This window comes from Schistosoma haematobium, chromosome ZW, assembly GCF_000699445.3.
Source record: "Schistosoma haematobium chromosome ZW, whole genome shotgun sequence".
NCBI classification, from domain to species: Eukaryota; Metazoa; Platyhelminthes; class Trematoda; order Strigeidida; family Schistosomatidae; genus Schistosoma; species Schistosoma haematobium.
Genome location: NC_067195.1, coordinates 61,577,486 through 61,593,433, shown reverse-complemented (window position 1 = coordinate 61,593,433; position 15,948 = coordinate 61,577,486). Strand labels below are relative to the sequence as shown.

General features: G+C 29.4%; 1 protein-coding gene across 1 annotated transcript in view; it reads right to left on the bottom strand.

Moving 5' to 3' along the window:
* Nucleotides 1-726: 726 nt before the first annotated feature.
* NIM1_1 (G2-specific protein kinase nim-1) overlaps nucleotides 727-15,948 on the bottom strand; it is a 51,821-nt gene continuing 36,599 nt past the window's right edge. The window contains exons 4-5 of the mRNA XM_051211967.1: nucleotides 4,996-8,405; nucleotides 727-1,267 (exon numbers count right to left, since the gene is read on the bottom strand). Coding sequence (XP_051072097.1) covers nucleotides 7,599-8,405 — 807 coding nt within the window. The 3' untranslated portion in view covers nucleotides 727-1,267; nucleotides 4,996-7,598. The remainder of the gene's footprint in view (nucleotides 1,268-4,995; nucleotides 8,406-15,948) is intronic.

Here is a 15,948-nt window from a genome sequence, read left to right as displayed (position 1 = left end):
TTATTTGTCAAAGTTTGTGAAAAGCTATATTATGGTCACTATTTTCCAGAATTTATTCCTTCTAATGATAAATCAACTACCATGACGTTGACAAAATGCATTTTTCACAAATCCTTTATTCAGTCTAAACGACTTCTCTTTTTTACTTTTGTTCCTTAATGAATCCCTTTTATTAGCATAGGGTTATGGTGATCGTTAGAATTTCATTGAGATCATAAATCGGTCAATGTTAGGCCACCACTAAAAACCTGAAGGTACTGAAGGACTGTTTTGTCGTAATATGGGACTCCTCAGTATTGCTCACCTATGGTCCCACAGGCAAGATTCGTGGCTCGTGGATCGGTTGAGTTTGGATATTGACACTGCCGTAGGCCGAATCAGTGATCTAAAGGTTAAGCGTTTGCGCGCAAGACTGAGGGTCCTAGTTTCGGGTCCTGTGTATAGGATCATGGATGCTCACTGCTAAGTAGTCCCATACTAGGACGAAACAGCCGTTCAATACTTTCAAGTTTTCAATGGTGGTTTAACATGAATAGGTTCGTGATCTCAATAAAAAAGGTTGCTTTGAATAAAATATTTTTAACACAAGTCTATTAATAACGATTGCTACTATTTATTCTAATTTTTTCCTAATTACTCTTTCCTAAACTTGTGTGAATTTCCACTAAATTAATAACTCATTATTATTTAAAAACAAACAATTTATGATCAATTATCATTTTTATAGCGAAAAATTACTTCACTTAACAAAAAACCCTAAATTCAAAGTGAGAAGAAAAGTCATGATAATCATATTGAACGAACTGGCTCAGTTGATAAAAAAATGTAACAGAAAATAATTCTATCTTATATACATCAGTTTCTAACCATACTTATTGAAAAATACTTGAAAATCAAAAGGGTTAGTCACAGAGAAATTTAATTTTTATTACATCAGCAGTGAGAATTATAGTTTAATCATAACTCTAGTGTGATCAACTTTACAATCAAAATATTTACAAAAGTGTTTGCAGAATGTCATTCTTGTACTCAGAAATATCAACAAATAACTAGATTTTTTATAAGAAATCACGAAAAATACACATCCAGATTTCGAAATGATCACATAGGCTAAACATGAAGTGTAGTTTTTACTAATATCTCTCGTCATTCAATAGCTGAGGTCTCAAACGTTGATGAGCAGTAGAAGAAGCGTAATTTGCAATGGTTGTGTTTCACGCAGTGTAAACTTGATACATTATTCTCCAAAGCTTGTCTTAATTAATCTCTGTAATAAAAAAATATTATAAATCATTACATGATGAAAATAAAGTTACCAAATATATTAAGCTTGATAAGATTAAAGTCTAGTGACTTGAAAGGTTCCAGTGCATAAAGTAAAATACTCTGGACATAACCAATATCACTGTATATGTTATTTAGATAAAAAATACTATGTGCATTTATTTCGAAAAAATAATAGTCTTAGAAAGTAATATGGAAATTATTTTAATGACATGAAAAATGCTGATATTCCTGATGATAAGCCTGTTCTTTGTAATCAAGGAAGGTCTAATACTTCCTACCTCTTCAATGGAACAAGATTGATATGACTCAATGACAAGAAGAATTCAGGACAACAGATGAGTATTTATTTATGTAACGAACACTGTTTTACATCTAATCAAAACGACATCAGAGTATACAATGAGATATATTGTTTTAAATGCCCAATCAACAGATAAATTTGAATATACTGAGCTGGTAAAAGTTAGCATCAATTGATACTTTGTTTAATGTAAGTATATCATTTACGAAATTCATTAAGTGTTAGTCGAAGTGATTCAAAACATTTAATACGTCATTTCTCCAATGGATTTGTTTAATGTTTCCGTCTGGAAGTAATTTAGTTTGTTAAGCTTTAAGTCAAATGGTTTACGTTTAATGTGTTCGAAATATCGTATAAGAATAATTACGTGTAACTGAGCTCATATATTAAAAAAATAATAAATCCCAATTATCAGACAATTATAAAAGACTAGAAGTTGATACCATTCACCACTAACAGTTACATACAGTACAAGTGGATTGAGTAATTAACTTAAACACTATGTATAACCCAATAATCAAACAAGATTTAATGGTACTAAATTTAGTTTTATAAAATTATTTAGTACTTATGAAGACCGAAGCTCCTGTGTATCATAGGATAAACCAATTTTCATGACTTAAATACTAGCCGTTTATACAATATGAAAACACTTAATTGTAACAATTCCCACTGCCTAAATTTGGCTACATATCATTCTTTTTTTTAAATTAAAAAATTAGGTTTTCATTAGATTATATGCTAACAGACTGATTAAAATAAGATGAGCTAATACACATTCATCAGTAGAAAAATATTAATTTATTTTGCTTGTCTGCGTATTAGCCTATTAGACATTACTCTTCATATAATGTTTTGTTGTAACCAACGTTACTTCACATGCTCAATTTAATACAATTTGAATAATTTAATCAAATCATACATGTTTGTAAATATGTAGGCTTGGAATAAAAAAAAGAGCATTTTATTCATATTCAATACACATATTTTGATTAAATAAATGGATACATTGTGTTCAAACAGGTAGATAAAAAAAAAGTTGTAGTGAAGTAGAAATTATTTCTAAAATTTGAAAATCAATATACTTTACTACAATTTATTTCATACATGTTATTACCACTAATTATATATATATATATATATATATATATACTTAATGTTTGATTCAGAATGGTTCACAGTGAGAGTTAAACATTAAGAATTGGTAAATAGTGAACTCAACTTTAAATGTTTAGTTTTAAGTAGTATATCAGATATATAATTGATATAATTGAATGATTATTTATAACTGAATTTATGATTCTGACAATTCAAAATAAGAGAATATATATAGTAACATAGAAGTTCAGTATCTAGTTACTGATAAAAAGATGAATTCCTTACTACCTTCTTATGAAAGATGTTAAAATTTGGTATAATGCACTTTGTAACGAAAATATTATCAAGAAAACAAAAATAATAGGGAGAAGCTGGTATTCTGTCAAAAAAGAAAAAAAAAAACAACAGTGTATAAATTTACTAAAGGAAACAGCAACAACAATTTCGCCTATGACTGACTGACATACAGTTTGTGCTTCACTAATTCTGATATGATTCTAAATACTTATTGGTTAATAAACACAAATAAACTATGATTGTGAGAATTGTGAGGAGTGGGGAATAAATGCTATCATACGTGAGAGAATCCGTTTTCAAACTAACTAACTAACTAACTAACTAACTAACAGATTGAAAATCACGGATAGAAATTTAGTTTATCTCTACTTCATCTGTCATTCATTCGTAGTTTACATCATGGGTTAAATGTGGTGAAACAATGAATAAACATGTGAAACCATAAGAGAGTTGTTTTTTCCCAGTATCAGACTCTCAGTGGTATATACACACAATCGCACTTCAGATCAAACCGAATGAATCACATTTCTAGGTAATCTTTGTCAGGAGATCCAATGATTTTAGCATGACATTGTCGACGAGATAATATACCTTCGAACTGATTATTAACAGTGTCTGAAATCACTCAAGTCTGTGAATTTGTTCACTAGATGTTGAGTGGAAATCGTGAATATGGAAATGAAATGTTTTACTCTGAACTTCCTCTTCTTAGAAATTATTTACATGCATTTTCGTATTGGATGTTGATCGGTTGTTGTGAGGCAAGTAATAATATGTTGTTAAATTTAGTAATTATTGTGTCGATAAACTATTTGAGATGAAGCAACCGGTCCATGTTTGAAGCAATATGAAGATGAATTTAAAGTTAGCTACTCTAAGCAATCGACAAAATTTCGAATAAATTGAGCATTGGGTTGATTGTTATAAATGAAGAAGTGACTTACACTAAGCCACGAAACGTCAGAAAAATTCAATTTTCTACTCATTGGGATATTACAAATATATTATTTTTATTTATAATCGACAAAATGTTTAATTTAAAAATGGCAAGTAACTCCTCTGAATAGTGTTAGCAGAAATCGTTAAGTGAACCAGTAAATTATATGAGCCGATACAAATTGCCGTTATAATGGTGTTGGACTTATCATAATTCGGATTTTTTTGAATGGACGCTTTAATTCTGGTCAATTTAATGAATATTTATTGCTCTATATGGTACAACACGCAGCAAAAGTAAAAGTTTTTGTAGTCATATTGTGATTCAGAGTGATCTGAAATGCAAAAAAGCAAGTTGGAGACCCGTTGGATTTAGATCAAAATGTCTCACTAAGAAATAAGTTTGGGTTTCATCAAGGAAGGTTTTTGATAATTATAATTAGTTTCCTTCATTTAATAATGACAAGGTTATCCCATTCAAATTAAATTAATAACAATCTGAAAGTTTATATTTATACTTATAAATCAACAGTTGATTGATCGTGCACTCAATGTTAACAGAGCTAATTAAATAAAGAAACAATGATGGAAAAAACAATTCAAGTAAAAGTTAAGTGCTATGGTTTTTACATTATCATAAAATGTATTATTTTTATTGAAACCGGTTCAAGAATTTGTATATTTCATTTTAAATATTCCAATGGAATCCAGGTTTGTAAGGTATCGGCTTATTGCATACATCTAGCCGGATACACATAAAGAATCTTTCACAAAAAGGTATCTGCATTAGTTTTTGTACTGAAGTTCTACATGTGATTCATCCTTTAGATTCAATAGGGTTCGAAAAATAAAAAGTAAAAACAATAATTCATTATGCCTTACTATAATCGTTGTTAAAATTAATCAAACAATATAACCAATATTTATTTACTCAATGAAACTGCACTGTGGTTAAAATATATCCAATGAATGTTATCACGTCTCAACTTTTATTTTATACGAAGTTTAAAACATTGTGAGACAGTTTGCTACAGGGAAACATAAAAAGGTAAGCTAATCAATGAAACATAACTTACATTCTAGCAAAGAGCTTTACAACCTTTAATTTTTCTTCACACTGTTTATGTGAATTAGAAAATTGGTGAAGTTCACTTTTGATAGTGAATGTATCCAGTATGATAAGTTCTTCAGGTTATTCATATAGTTCTCTAGGCATGAGTTTTCTAGGGTGAAATTTTTCATGCACATGTTTTTTAAAAACAGTTTAACAATGTCAACACTTGTTTATACAAGCTTTCAAACCTATATCATTCAGGTTGTTTCCTAAAACTCTACTAATTTGCATAGAGACTGAACTCGTATAGAATTATTTTATTTATGGCATTTGAGCAACAAACGACACTTAACGTGTTGAGCGCTTTTTATTCACAATTGATCGATTTTTACAACAGCATGTTACTCGTCCTTGTAGTTTTACTACAAATGATAAGTATAAATATATTTAACCAAATTTAAAGGTTAATACATCACACTAACTTTCGTCTGAAAACTATGTATATAATTATAAACAAACCAACTGGTTAGTAGTAATGTTTTCAACTAAGATATTGAAAGATATTGATCAGAGTTAACTGGAATTGCATTTTGTTAAACTAAGAGTGTTGAGTACACAGTGATGAACATATAAAAATCAACTTTACAATGTAATCTTAGTAAGAATTATGTCAATCCTTAAACTTCAATCGCATACATCCACAGATTTTTACTTGACCAATAACACTTAATAATTTGTTAGCTTTTTTCTTGAAAAGCAAAGGTTTATCAACAATGTCAAATAATATTACAAGAGAGGTTTAAATGATTTTTCTCTAAATCTATTAAGTGATGAAATTTAATTAACTAGAATTAACTTTCTTGCTCATGGAAGGCAAAAAAAACAGTCTCAAAAGATTTGCGGGACGATTTTAAGAAGGTCAACAAAATTGTTTATTTTTCTATTCTGTCATTTATATATTCTACATAAAATCAAATACAATTATTCTATTCAGTAGGAAAACAATTCCATTTAATTTGTAATATATAACAAAAAGTATAAATAGTTTATAAAAAGAGTATTAAGAATGAGATTTCACTTCAGTCGGTCTTTTATCTAAACAATACACAATGAAACAACACCAGGATAAGAAATTTAGAAAATAAACGAAAAACAAAACAAAAGAAAACAAAAATAATAGATCGATTAAAATAAGAAAAGAGAAAATACAATAATTGAGATTAAAGTAATAAAAAAAAAATATTTGTTTTTATATTTCCCATCATTTTACTGTAAAATAGTATCAAGTATCATATTCGTTATTAATAATTAGTGATACAGAGATAGACAACATTCTTATGGTTCCTTCCATTTAACCAGTTTAATCAAATATAAGTACACAGGATAATTTAAGTGATTAATCAATTGATTATCTGCAAGTTTACATACAAGAAGTTTACATGTCGATTTCATCTTTACATGTATTTTCAACTTCTTTTATTGATAATAATTTTAAAAGGAAGAGTGAAAATCACTAATTAAGGAGATTAATAAAGTTTAACTATTTTGATTAATCAACATATGTAAGTATTGCAAATAAAAAATAATAGTAATAATATATTCATTATGAAGTTTGATTCATAGAATAACCCAATAGAAAAGATAATATTACAGATGAAAGAAACTTTTCTTTTAGAAAATATACAATGAAATCAACTAATAATAATAATAATCATAAAAAGTTAAACCACAAGAAAGAACCTGAAAGAGAAAAATAAAGTTAAAAATAAACTAATAAATATATTGCAAATAAATGATGAATTAATCAAGGAATTAGGTGTTTAATTAGGTCAGTTAACTAAATGAATCACAATATTATGTATAATAATATTTTTGTTTATAAAAAAAAAGCACATTTAATCGATAGATTGATTAATCAATCGATCTACCAATCGCACAACCAATCAGAGAATAATCATTATTTCACAGCCAATCATCATGTAATACAATAAATTAGTTTAATTATATGTATGTAATTTGTATAATAATGAATAGAAATTTGAACAATAGAAATGATTAATTATTTATTGAAATATTCAGTAAATTGAATGGAAATAAACATACATGAAACAATCAAATTTAATGAAAACAATAGAAATTAGGTTTTCTTTTCTAATTGATTTGAAAATAAAACAATGATTGAAAAAAACAAAAACAAACAAACAATAAGTTAAAATAAGAAACATGATATTAGGCAGTGCAAATAATACCAACAGTAGAAAGACATGTGATATAAGTTTATATTTAAACTAGAAATGGGTTTATTATTATTATTATTATTGTTATTATTATTATTATTATAACAACATCTTACATCATGCAAATAATCAGTGAAGTTGAACCAAAGTGGTGAAAAGTTATTGATAATACATTTTGAGAAGAAAAAAATGTATCAGAGAAATAGTAACATGGTGATGTGATGCTAAAGACTACAAAAAATAATCCATTTTAACCTGTATTCCATCCGAAATTATTATAGAGAAAATAATATAAACAAACAGAAAATGAAATAAAAAATTTTTACAGTTAAAAAAACAAATGAATGAATGAAGAATAAAATGAAAATGAATTATACATTATTTTTTTTTACAAAATGTTGCAAGTTCGTGTAGAGTTTTCACCATTTTTTATAGATTTTTGATCTCTCAAATCAACAGTTGTTAATTCTTTATGTGATACACTAGCTGGTCGTGGTTTATTTTTACCGGTACTACAAGAACCATTACGTTTAACTCGACCTCGTTTATTTTTATATTTTTGATCAGGTAAGGTAGGATCTTTCTTGTATTGTAAACCTTTACTACGAAGAATACGATAAATACCAGTTAGTTTGTTTTTAGGGCCTTCACTTAATGCTTTATCTAATTCATAAGAGTCTACATCCCACCATTTTTTCAATAGATACCGAGCAGATGCATCATCAATCTCATCAGGAGTTGGATCTTTATGTTTCATTAGATGCTGCCAGTCAATATCACTGAACCATTTGGAACTTTTCGCCTGAGATACGGTATATCTGCGTTCAACATTAGTCGCCAATAATCCTGAGATTAATGTTTGACAATCATTTGAAACATAGGCTGGGATTCGGTAATCACCTGATAGGATTAAACGTTTAATTTTGTGTAAACTATCCGCTTTAAAAGGCAAACTTCCAGTCACCATATAAAATAAGAGAACACCAAGAGCCCAAAGATCCACAGCTGGTCCTGTGTAAGAATCCGCAACAAATAACTCAGGAGCAGCGTATGGCGGAGAGCCACAGAACGTTGTCAAGGCAGCATCTGGAGCCACACATTTAGAAAAGCCAAAATCACCAAGTTTAACATACATGTTGCTGACGATGAAAACATTCTCCGCCTTTAGATCTCGATGAACCACACCATTATTGTGCTGTATTTTTATCAAAATGAAAGAAAAATACAATTTATCAAAATGATGTATTGATAATTAATGATGAAACTTTATTTATCACTCAGTCAAATGTTATGTATGACGTCAGGAAAAGTTAATTTCAAATCGATAACCGCTATTTCGATTAGCACTTATCATAAGGTAATGAATTATTAGGAATAGTTTTGCATAGTTGAGTTATTAACCTTGTCATTTTCCAGTGTAATATCATTACTGTGAAATGCTAGAAAACATTTTAAAAATACAACAATCTGTTAAGGGCATGTCTTAAAAACGGCTGTTTCATAGCTAATAAAGCTTTTTTTCTCATTGAACACTTAAAATCGTTTGATCAAAAACGCCTAATCGGAATATATGTATGCATAAGAATAAAACAATCACTTCAAGCAATAAACTGCATATTGGATTAGTAATCAACTAGCTAATATCATGTAGTAAGAATAGTTATGAAACGGGACTTAGAGTTATCAAAGTAAAACAAAACCATATGGTTACATAAGCTGATACAAACAGAATTACATTCACAGTATCTGTAGCTTAGACGTGTGTGTGAGCGTAATCCATAAGATAAGGAATCTGAAGAAACTGATATCGGTTGGTGATAAACAGTTTTGAAATTTTGAGAGCAGAAAAAAACAAGCACAGTATTTATGCGTGGTTTGAAATTAGGGTAAAACTACACAATGGAGATTAAAGACGACAGAAGTGTAAAATGTATTGACAGCATAAGTGATAAGTTGATAGCGGAGATTAAAAACAATTTGTGCCAACTCTAAACAAAATAATGAAAATCTAAAAAGGCTAATGGATATTCGTATAAAAAAATGTTTGCACACGGAGCTTATCAATATTTTTCAATAAATTATATAGTTGATTTTAATTTAATTGTACCAAAATTTGAATTTCTATGGCAAATATAATTATTCGCAGATATTTCATCAAGTTGATTAATATTTCTTTATTAAACACTAAAGATCAAGTGAATGAATGCTCGTTGTTGAGTAGTTTATATATAGAAATATAAATGGAGAGAGGATGCAATATATTAGTCGGTTGAAGTTGACTGTAAATTTTTTTTGGAGACTTAAAAATTTCCGATAAAGTAATCTTGCTTGAAGCGATTTTACTAGAAGAGAACATTGGTTGGTAAAACCTTCATAGTGGATCTGTGAACCAAAATTTTGGAGTTTTACAACCCTTAATTAAGACATCAAACTTTTAATTATAATCTAAATACCTAACTGCGATCATTCAATCTAATATTCTTAAGATGTTAGAAAAACCTTCGGTTATTACTCATCATGTTGTTTTAATCAGTTGGAAAAAAGCAAATTTTTCTTGTTGATCAGTGTTCCAATGGTCTTCATTTTGACTAGTAACTTTAGTACCTTTTAAACATTTAAACAACAAACTTTTTTTGAACATTATTCACTTTGATTACTCTAAAATTTTCATCAACAAAATATCTACTTAATTTGTCATGCAAAAACGTGTACTAATTTGATCAAGATTTCCGTGGAATTGGAAAAATTTCAAAGAAAATTCATGAAATGTTAAGGATCGTTGAAGAACGTTACTCAACGAAAAAACGACTTTTTGAATGTATCAAGCATTTCAGCAAGGGCCACGTAAAGTGTAAGAACCGCTTAAAACGAGCAGGACTGCTGATCTACACTACTGATCAAATTATTTTGCTCACTGTCAAAATTTTGGATTAGCTGAATTCGGCGAAATCATTTTTACACATGATTCTGGTGGACTTTCGACTTCAGGAATAGCAAAGAACCATGAGGCAGCTGAAAATCTGGAGTCGGAAAGACTTGAAGGAATGTGTCGAACAACGTATGCTGAGATCAAACAAGTGTAATGCAATGAATGAGAAATATTTTGACATGAATAACATCTGTGTCCTAATCTTTTGAAATTAGTTTTAGAAACCTTAAATTGTGTGCTTGTCAGGCAAATTATATATTTAACACGTTCTCATGACTTAATTGTGTCTCAGTTTTTTGCGAAGTCTTGAATTTTTGTAGATTGGATATATATACCTACACAGATGTAGTGAAATGATAACTAAATCGATTTTTAAGGAAATAAGTTTCGTTTATTATTGTTCATGATACATGTCTAATCAAACGGATCGAAATTATTATTCATATCTGTGGAATTGTATTAATATTTTAAAGGAGTATTCAAGACACTAGCATAAGATAGTCATCTAAAAGGGTCAAGTAATTAGACTAGCCAGTATCGAAGTAGTCATGTTTTTGACTATGTAAAAGATTTCCGTCTAATTTTCTCATTTACTTACTTTTTCCTATTTGTCTTCATCTGATAGCTAGAGATATTCGTCAAGTTTGTTCCAAACATCTATACTAAAAAAGATTTAGTTACCAGGGTTTCATAATCAGACTGAACTATCTAGATTTTGGTCTTCATTAAGGTAAGCTATTTCCTGTCAAGTGTTCTGAATATAATTTGAAGCCTCTACACTAAAAAAAATTCAAAAGACGTTCAGCTTGGTAGACCTTATGGACTTCGCAGATTAAAAGACCATAGGTTCGAATGTATCATCTATGCTAATAAATGTGTGAATTTGTGCAATATACATATAATGGATTCAGTTGACATTTCGAAATACATTATGAATATAATGTTAAACGCTACCGCAAAATTCTACAGATAAATATATAAACTAACAGCCATCCAAAGAGACTTTCATATTAGTGAACATTTATATAAATAGATTAAGAATCGGGTCATTTAGAAAGTTTATAAAGGTTGTCGATAACAATATTTTACAGATGTTTTTATTAATGTCTAACAATTTTCTACAATACTCCAAGTTTCTAAGTAAACATGCAAATGATATACAGAAAAGTTGATTTTGGTTTATGCGTTTTTCAGAATAATTGAGCATAAGATCGAAAAATTTTTCATGAGATGCGTATAGATGAAATGTTTAATATACTTGCATCATTAATTAGTTGACTATAAAATAAACATGATTATAGAGTTTAAAAAATATCAAGTTGTTCCAAACAGATTAGAAAATCAGGTGTCTTTAGTATTTCTCATTTATTTTTTAGATAAGATCATAGTGAGAAGGATTATTAGGCCCGAAAGATGCTCTCTCTCTCTCTCTCTCTCTATATATATATATATATATATATATATATATATATATATAAAGTATTTGTTTTAAGCTATCTTAACTGTGTTATTTTATTGACTTATATATGTTAGCATGAAACAACGTATGTATTTTCACAAGAAGACTGAAATACATGTTTTGTCATAATATTAAAAAAACTGTTAGATATTTTTAACAGAAAAAAAATGAAATTAAAATGAATTGATCTCCGTAAATGCATATTTCGATAATGTGAATAATTTTTGTGCAATGTGGTAGATCATCTATTTACTACTTCTATTCTAGGTTAGTTGCCAAGTTTAACAGTTAAAAGAAATGTGATTAATCACCTTACACAAAAGTAAAAGAAATTTCATTTACATTCACGTTAATTTCATTCATACGATTTTGTGCATTTGCGTTTGAAACGCCATTTTTCAGTTTCCAAGTCTAGCTTTTCTTGATTTCTATAGATTCTTTACCGGATTTCATTTCCATAAAATCACCTATCCTCTAAGCAAAAAACCACTTTACCTCATCCCTGTTAATCACATTTTTCGGTAGGTTATAAATTTCAAAATGCTATAACTGAGAAACAGGAAAGTCACGGTGTATTTGAATAATATATTTGTTTTAAACTCTCTAACACTAAAGAATTAATATCATATGTATATGTGTCTATCTGTTTAAGTGGCTCATATTTTGTAAATGAAACATTTTATTGATGAGTGTAACTGACCTCATTTTCTGTTTCATATATATACTATTCTCATTAATTTTGATAGTTATAAAAAAAGTGAAAATAAAACTTTTCATAGATCAATAACTTTTTGTTTTCAGTTGAAGCACACTGAAATTTAATTTGTTACTCAATGTAATAATAGGCTTGAATATAGGAAATAGGAGTATAAATTGCGTATCTACACGTCAGGTTATGTAAACTTCAGTATTTATTTAAGATTTATCTGTAAATAAAACAACAATGCGCATTCAACGTTGTTCATAGACATTATTACGCATTTTATTTAAATGTTTAGATGAAAAGATCACTATACGCGTCCAAATGTATGAGCAAACCATACGGTTTGTTTTAGAGTGCTAATATTTATGTATATATTAATCGATACGAAATAAATAAGTTGATAGAAACTAATAAGTTATGTAAAGAAAAGACCTCGTTATAACGGTATTTATTAGATTAGAATTTCAAGCGTGGGAAATGAAACATATCTCATCATAAACGTATACAGTTCATTTGTTGAATGCCGAACTAAATTGAAGTATGTAGGATAAACTTCACTAAACATGGCAACTTTAAATTATTTAAAAAGGTTATCAGAGAAAGCATAAATCACTTGTAATAACTCTAAATAGTGAAACACCTGTTGGCAGTTATATAAACTTCCAGATGGTTTGGTCATGTAATACCCAAGCGTAACCATAATCTTATTCAACCGTGCATATTTATTAATTTAGTAGTAAGCTAACGAAAAAATAAAACCATGAAATGAAGATATAGGTAAGTTCGTGAAGTCACTTAGTATCAAACTGAAACCCATTTGTAACTGAGCGCTGATGATGTTGCCTGGAGTGATAGTTACAGCTCCTCAATTAAACCGTGTACATAGGAAAATTTAAGAATACCGAAAGCATCCAAATAAGCTATAAATGTTCTACATCATTCAAACATTTCTGGGTTTAAACTTGCAATTTTGGATCCGAGGGGATGATTGTAATCTATAACTGAATACGATGGACGACATATCACAAAAATAACGACATGTTCACATTCATTCATCTTTGACCTGTAAATCTGCAGTTTTATATCATTCAATACCTTTGAGTTTTCCAACCCTATAGTAACCGTCAAACGATATCTTGAGTGTTTAAATTTTACCTGAATCAAATATTATTATTGTATTTCATTTGTTTCTCACATATGGATGCGCCAATATAACATGCAGCGACTTCAACTGATACATGTTCATTTCAAGTACAATTTCGCCTATGACTGACTGACATACAGTTTGTGCTTCACTAATTCTGATATGATTCTAAATACTTATTGGTTAATAAACACAAATAAACTATGATTGTGAGAATTGTGAGGAGTGGGGAATAAATGCTATCATACGTGAGAGAATCCGTTTTCAAACTAACTAACTAACTAACTAACAGATTGAAAATCACGGATAGAAATTTAGTTTATCTCTACTTCATCTGTCATTCATTCGTAGTTTACATCATGGGTTAAATGTGGTGAAACAATGAATAAACATGTGAAACCATAAGAGAGTTGTTTTTTCCCAGTATCAGACTCTCAGTGGTATATACACACAATCGCACTTCAGATCAAACCGAATGAATCACATTTCTAGGTAATCTTTGTCAGGAGATCCAATGATTTTAGCATGACATTGTCGACGAGATAATATACCTTCGAACTGATTATTAACAGTGTCTGAAATCACTCAAGTCTGTGAATTTGTTCACTAGATGTTGAGTGGAAATCGTGAATATGGAAATGAAATGTTTTACTCTGAACTTCCTCTTCTTAGAAATTATTTACATGCATTTTCGTATTGGATGTTGATCGGTTGTTGTGAGGCAAGTAATAATATGTTGTTAAATTTAGTAATTATTGTGTCGATAAACTGTTTGAAATCGACAGAATGTTCAATTTCTGGATTTGCTTCTAATTGTGGGTAGTTTGAAAAATTGTTGGACGGGTGGACAGATAAGTACACATTTACTTATTATCTTTAAGTGTTATTTAATATCAATGATTATTAGGAGAGTAGATGTTAAAATCTTTCAACTAGGATGACTACTCGGAACACTGGGTTATATGTGTTTATATACATGCTTGAAGTAATTTCTAATGTAAAGTGTAATCCCTAATTGCTCAGTGTAAGAGGATAAGACTAAGTTTTGTAACAAATTTTCAAAGAAAATCATTGGATTCAATGTCTATAGATTTTAGTTATTCAAGTTACTGATGAGTTTCGTCACTTTTAGTTAATACGAAACAAAATGTTGCATTAAGACATAAAATATTATCCAAAACATTCTGCTGCTTGAATAATGTATTCGGAGTACTATCCATATTTTCATTTTTAGCGCATCGCATTATTATTACAATGTTCTGCTGATGTTCAGTTGTAGGTGGTAAATATTTTCCCTAATTTTAATTCTTTTATTTTTATGTAAACAGTTAATAAAGAGATACTTTGGATCTTTTATTCATGTTGTATACACATACATGTATTGTTTTATCCTAATGCTACATGCAGTATAAATAATTTACTTGACAATTGCTTCTCTGATACGAAACCTCACATTTAGTCGTTAGGATGTATGCAATTAATTAAAGCGAGAAAAATTAATGTAGAGGAGGGTTAGGGTCTGCAACGTTCAACAAATTTTACAGAAGCTTAGACTAAGAGGACAACACGTTTTCATCAGAACGATCTATCTGAGAAAGGCCATGTCGTTCATGTATCAAATTCCTTTTAGATAACTGATAAAAAAGTCAAATTTACTATGGTGTAGGAAAGTAATCGCCATAAAACAAATTAAATCAAATTTGTGTATCCCAAAAGATTCAGTTGTCAATCTTGTCTCACAGTGATGAGCTCATTCATAAATGTTTATTACACAATTCTTCTTTTCGTGACACTAGTTATTAATTCTCAATTCTTATTTGATCTGTACTCAGTTGATTTTTTAAAGAGTTACATAACTGTCACTTAATTACTTGCTTACTCTCACAGTAGGCTGTTGCTGATGGTATCCAGTCAACGGACATTCAGTATCTTATTTAGACAATTGTTTATAAATACTTGTGATTTCATAATGATGGTAGTGGTAGTTCTCGACGTTTCAGCTCCATACAGTAGAACTATCTTTACGTTCGCATTGAAGACTGTGACTTTGATATTGGTTGACAGTTGTTTTGAGTTGTATATGTTCTTCGACTGTGGAAACTCTGTCCTTGTTTTGCCATTCCTTGACCTTATGTTTGCAGCAGATCGTCTGTCGGGATATGTAAAAGTTTCTACTTCTTCCAGAAGTTCCCCATCAAGTATAATTGAGTTGGTGTTCTCTGTGCTGTTTATGAGGATCTTGCTTTTTCCCTTGTGTATGTTATGGTCTTCTGATGCAGAGGATTTGGCTACACTGTTTTTCTTGACCGTCATTTGTTTGTGTGTATGCGATAGAAGGACTAGGTCATCTGAGAAGTCCAAATCGTCTAGTTACATCCGAGCTGTCCACGTTGTCAAACACCTTCTCATAGTCAAGGAATTTGATGTATAGTGACGAGTTTCATTTAATTGATTGTTCAACAATGATCCATAGTGTCGTGATTCGGTCTGTGCACAACCGATC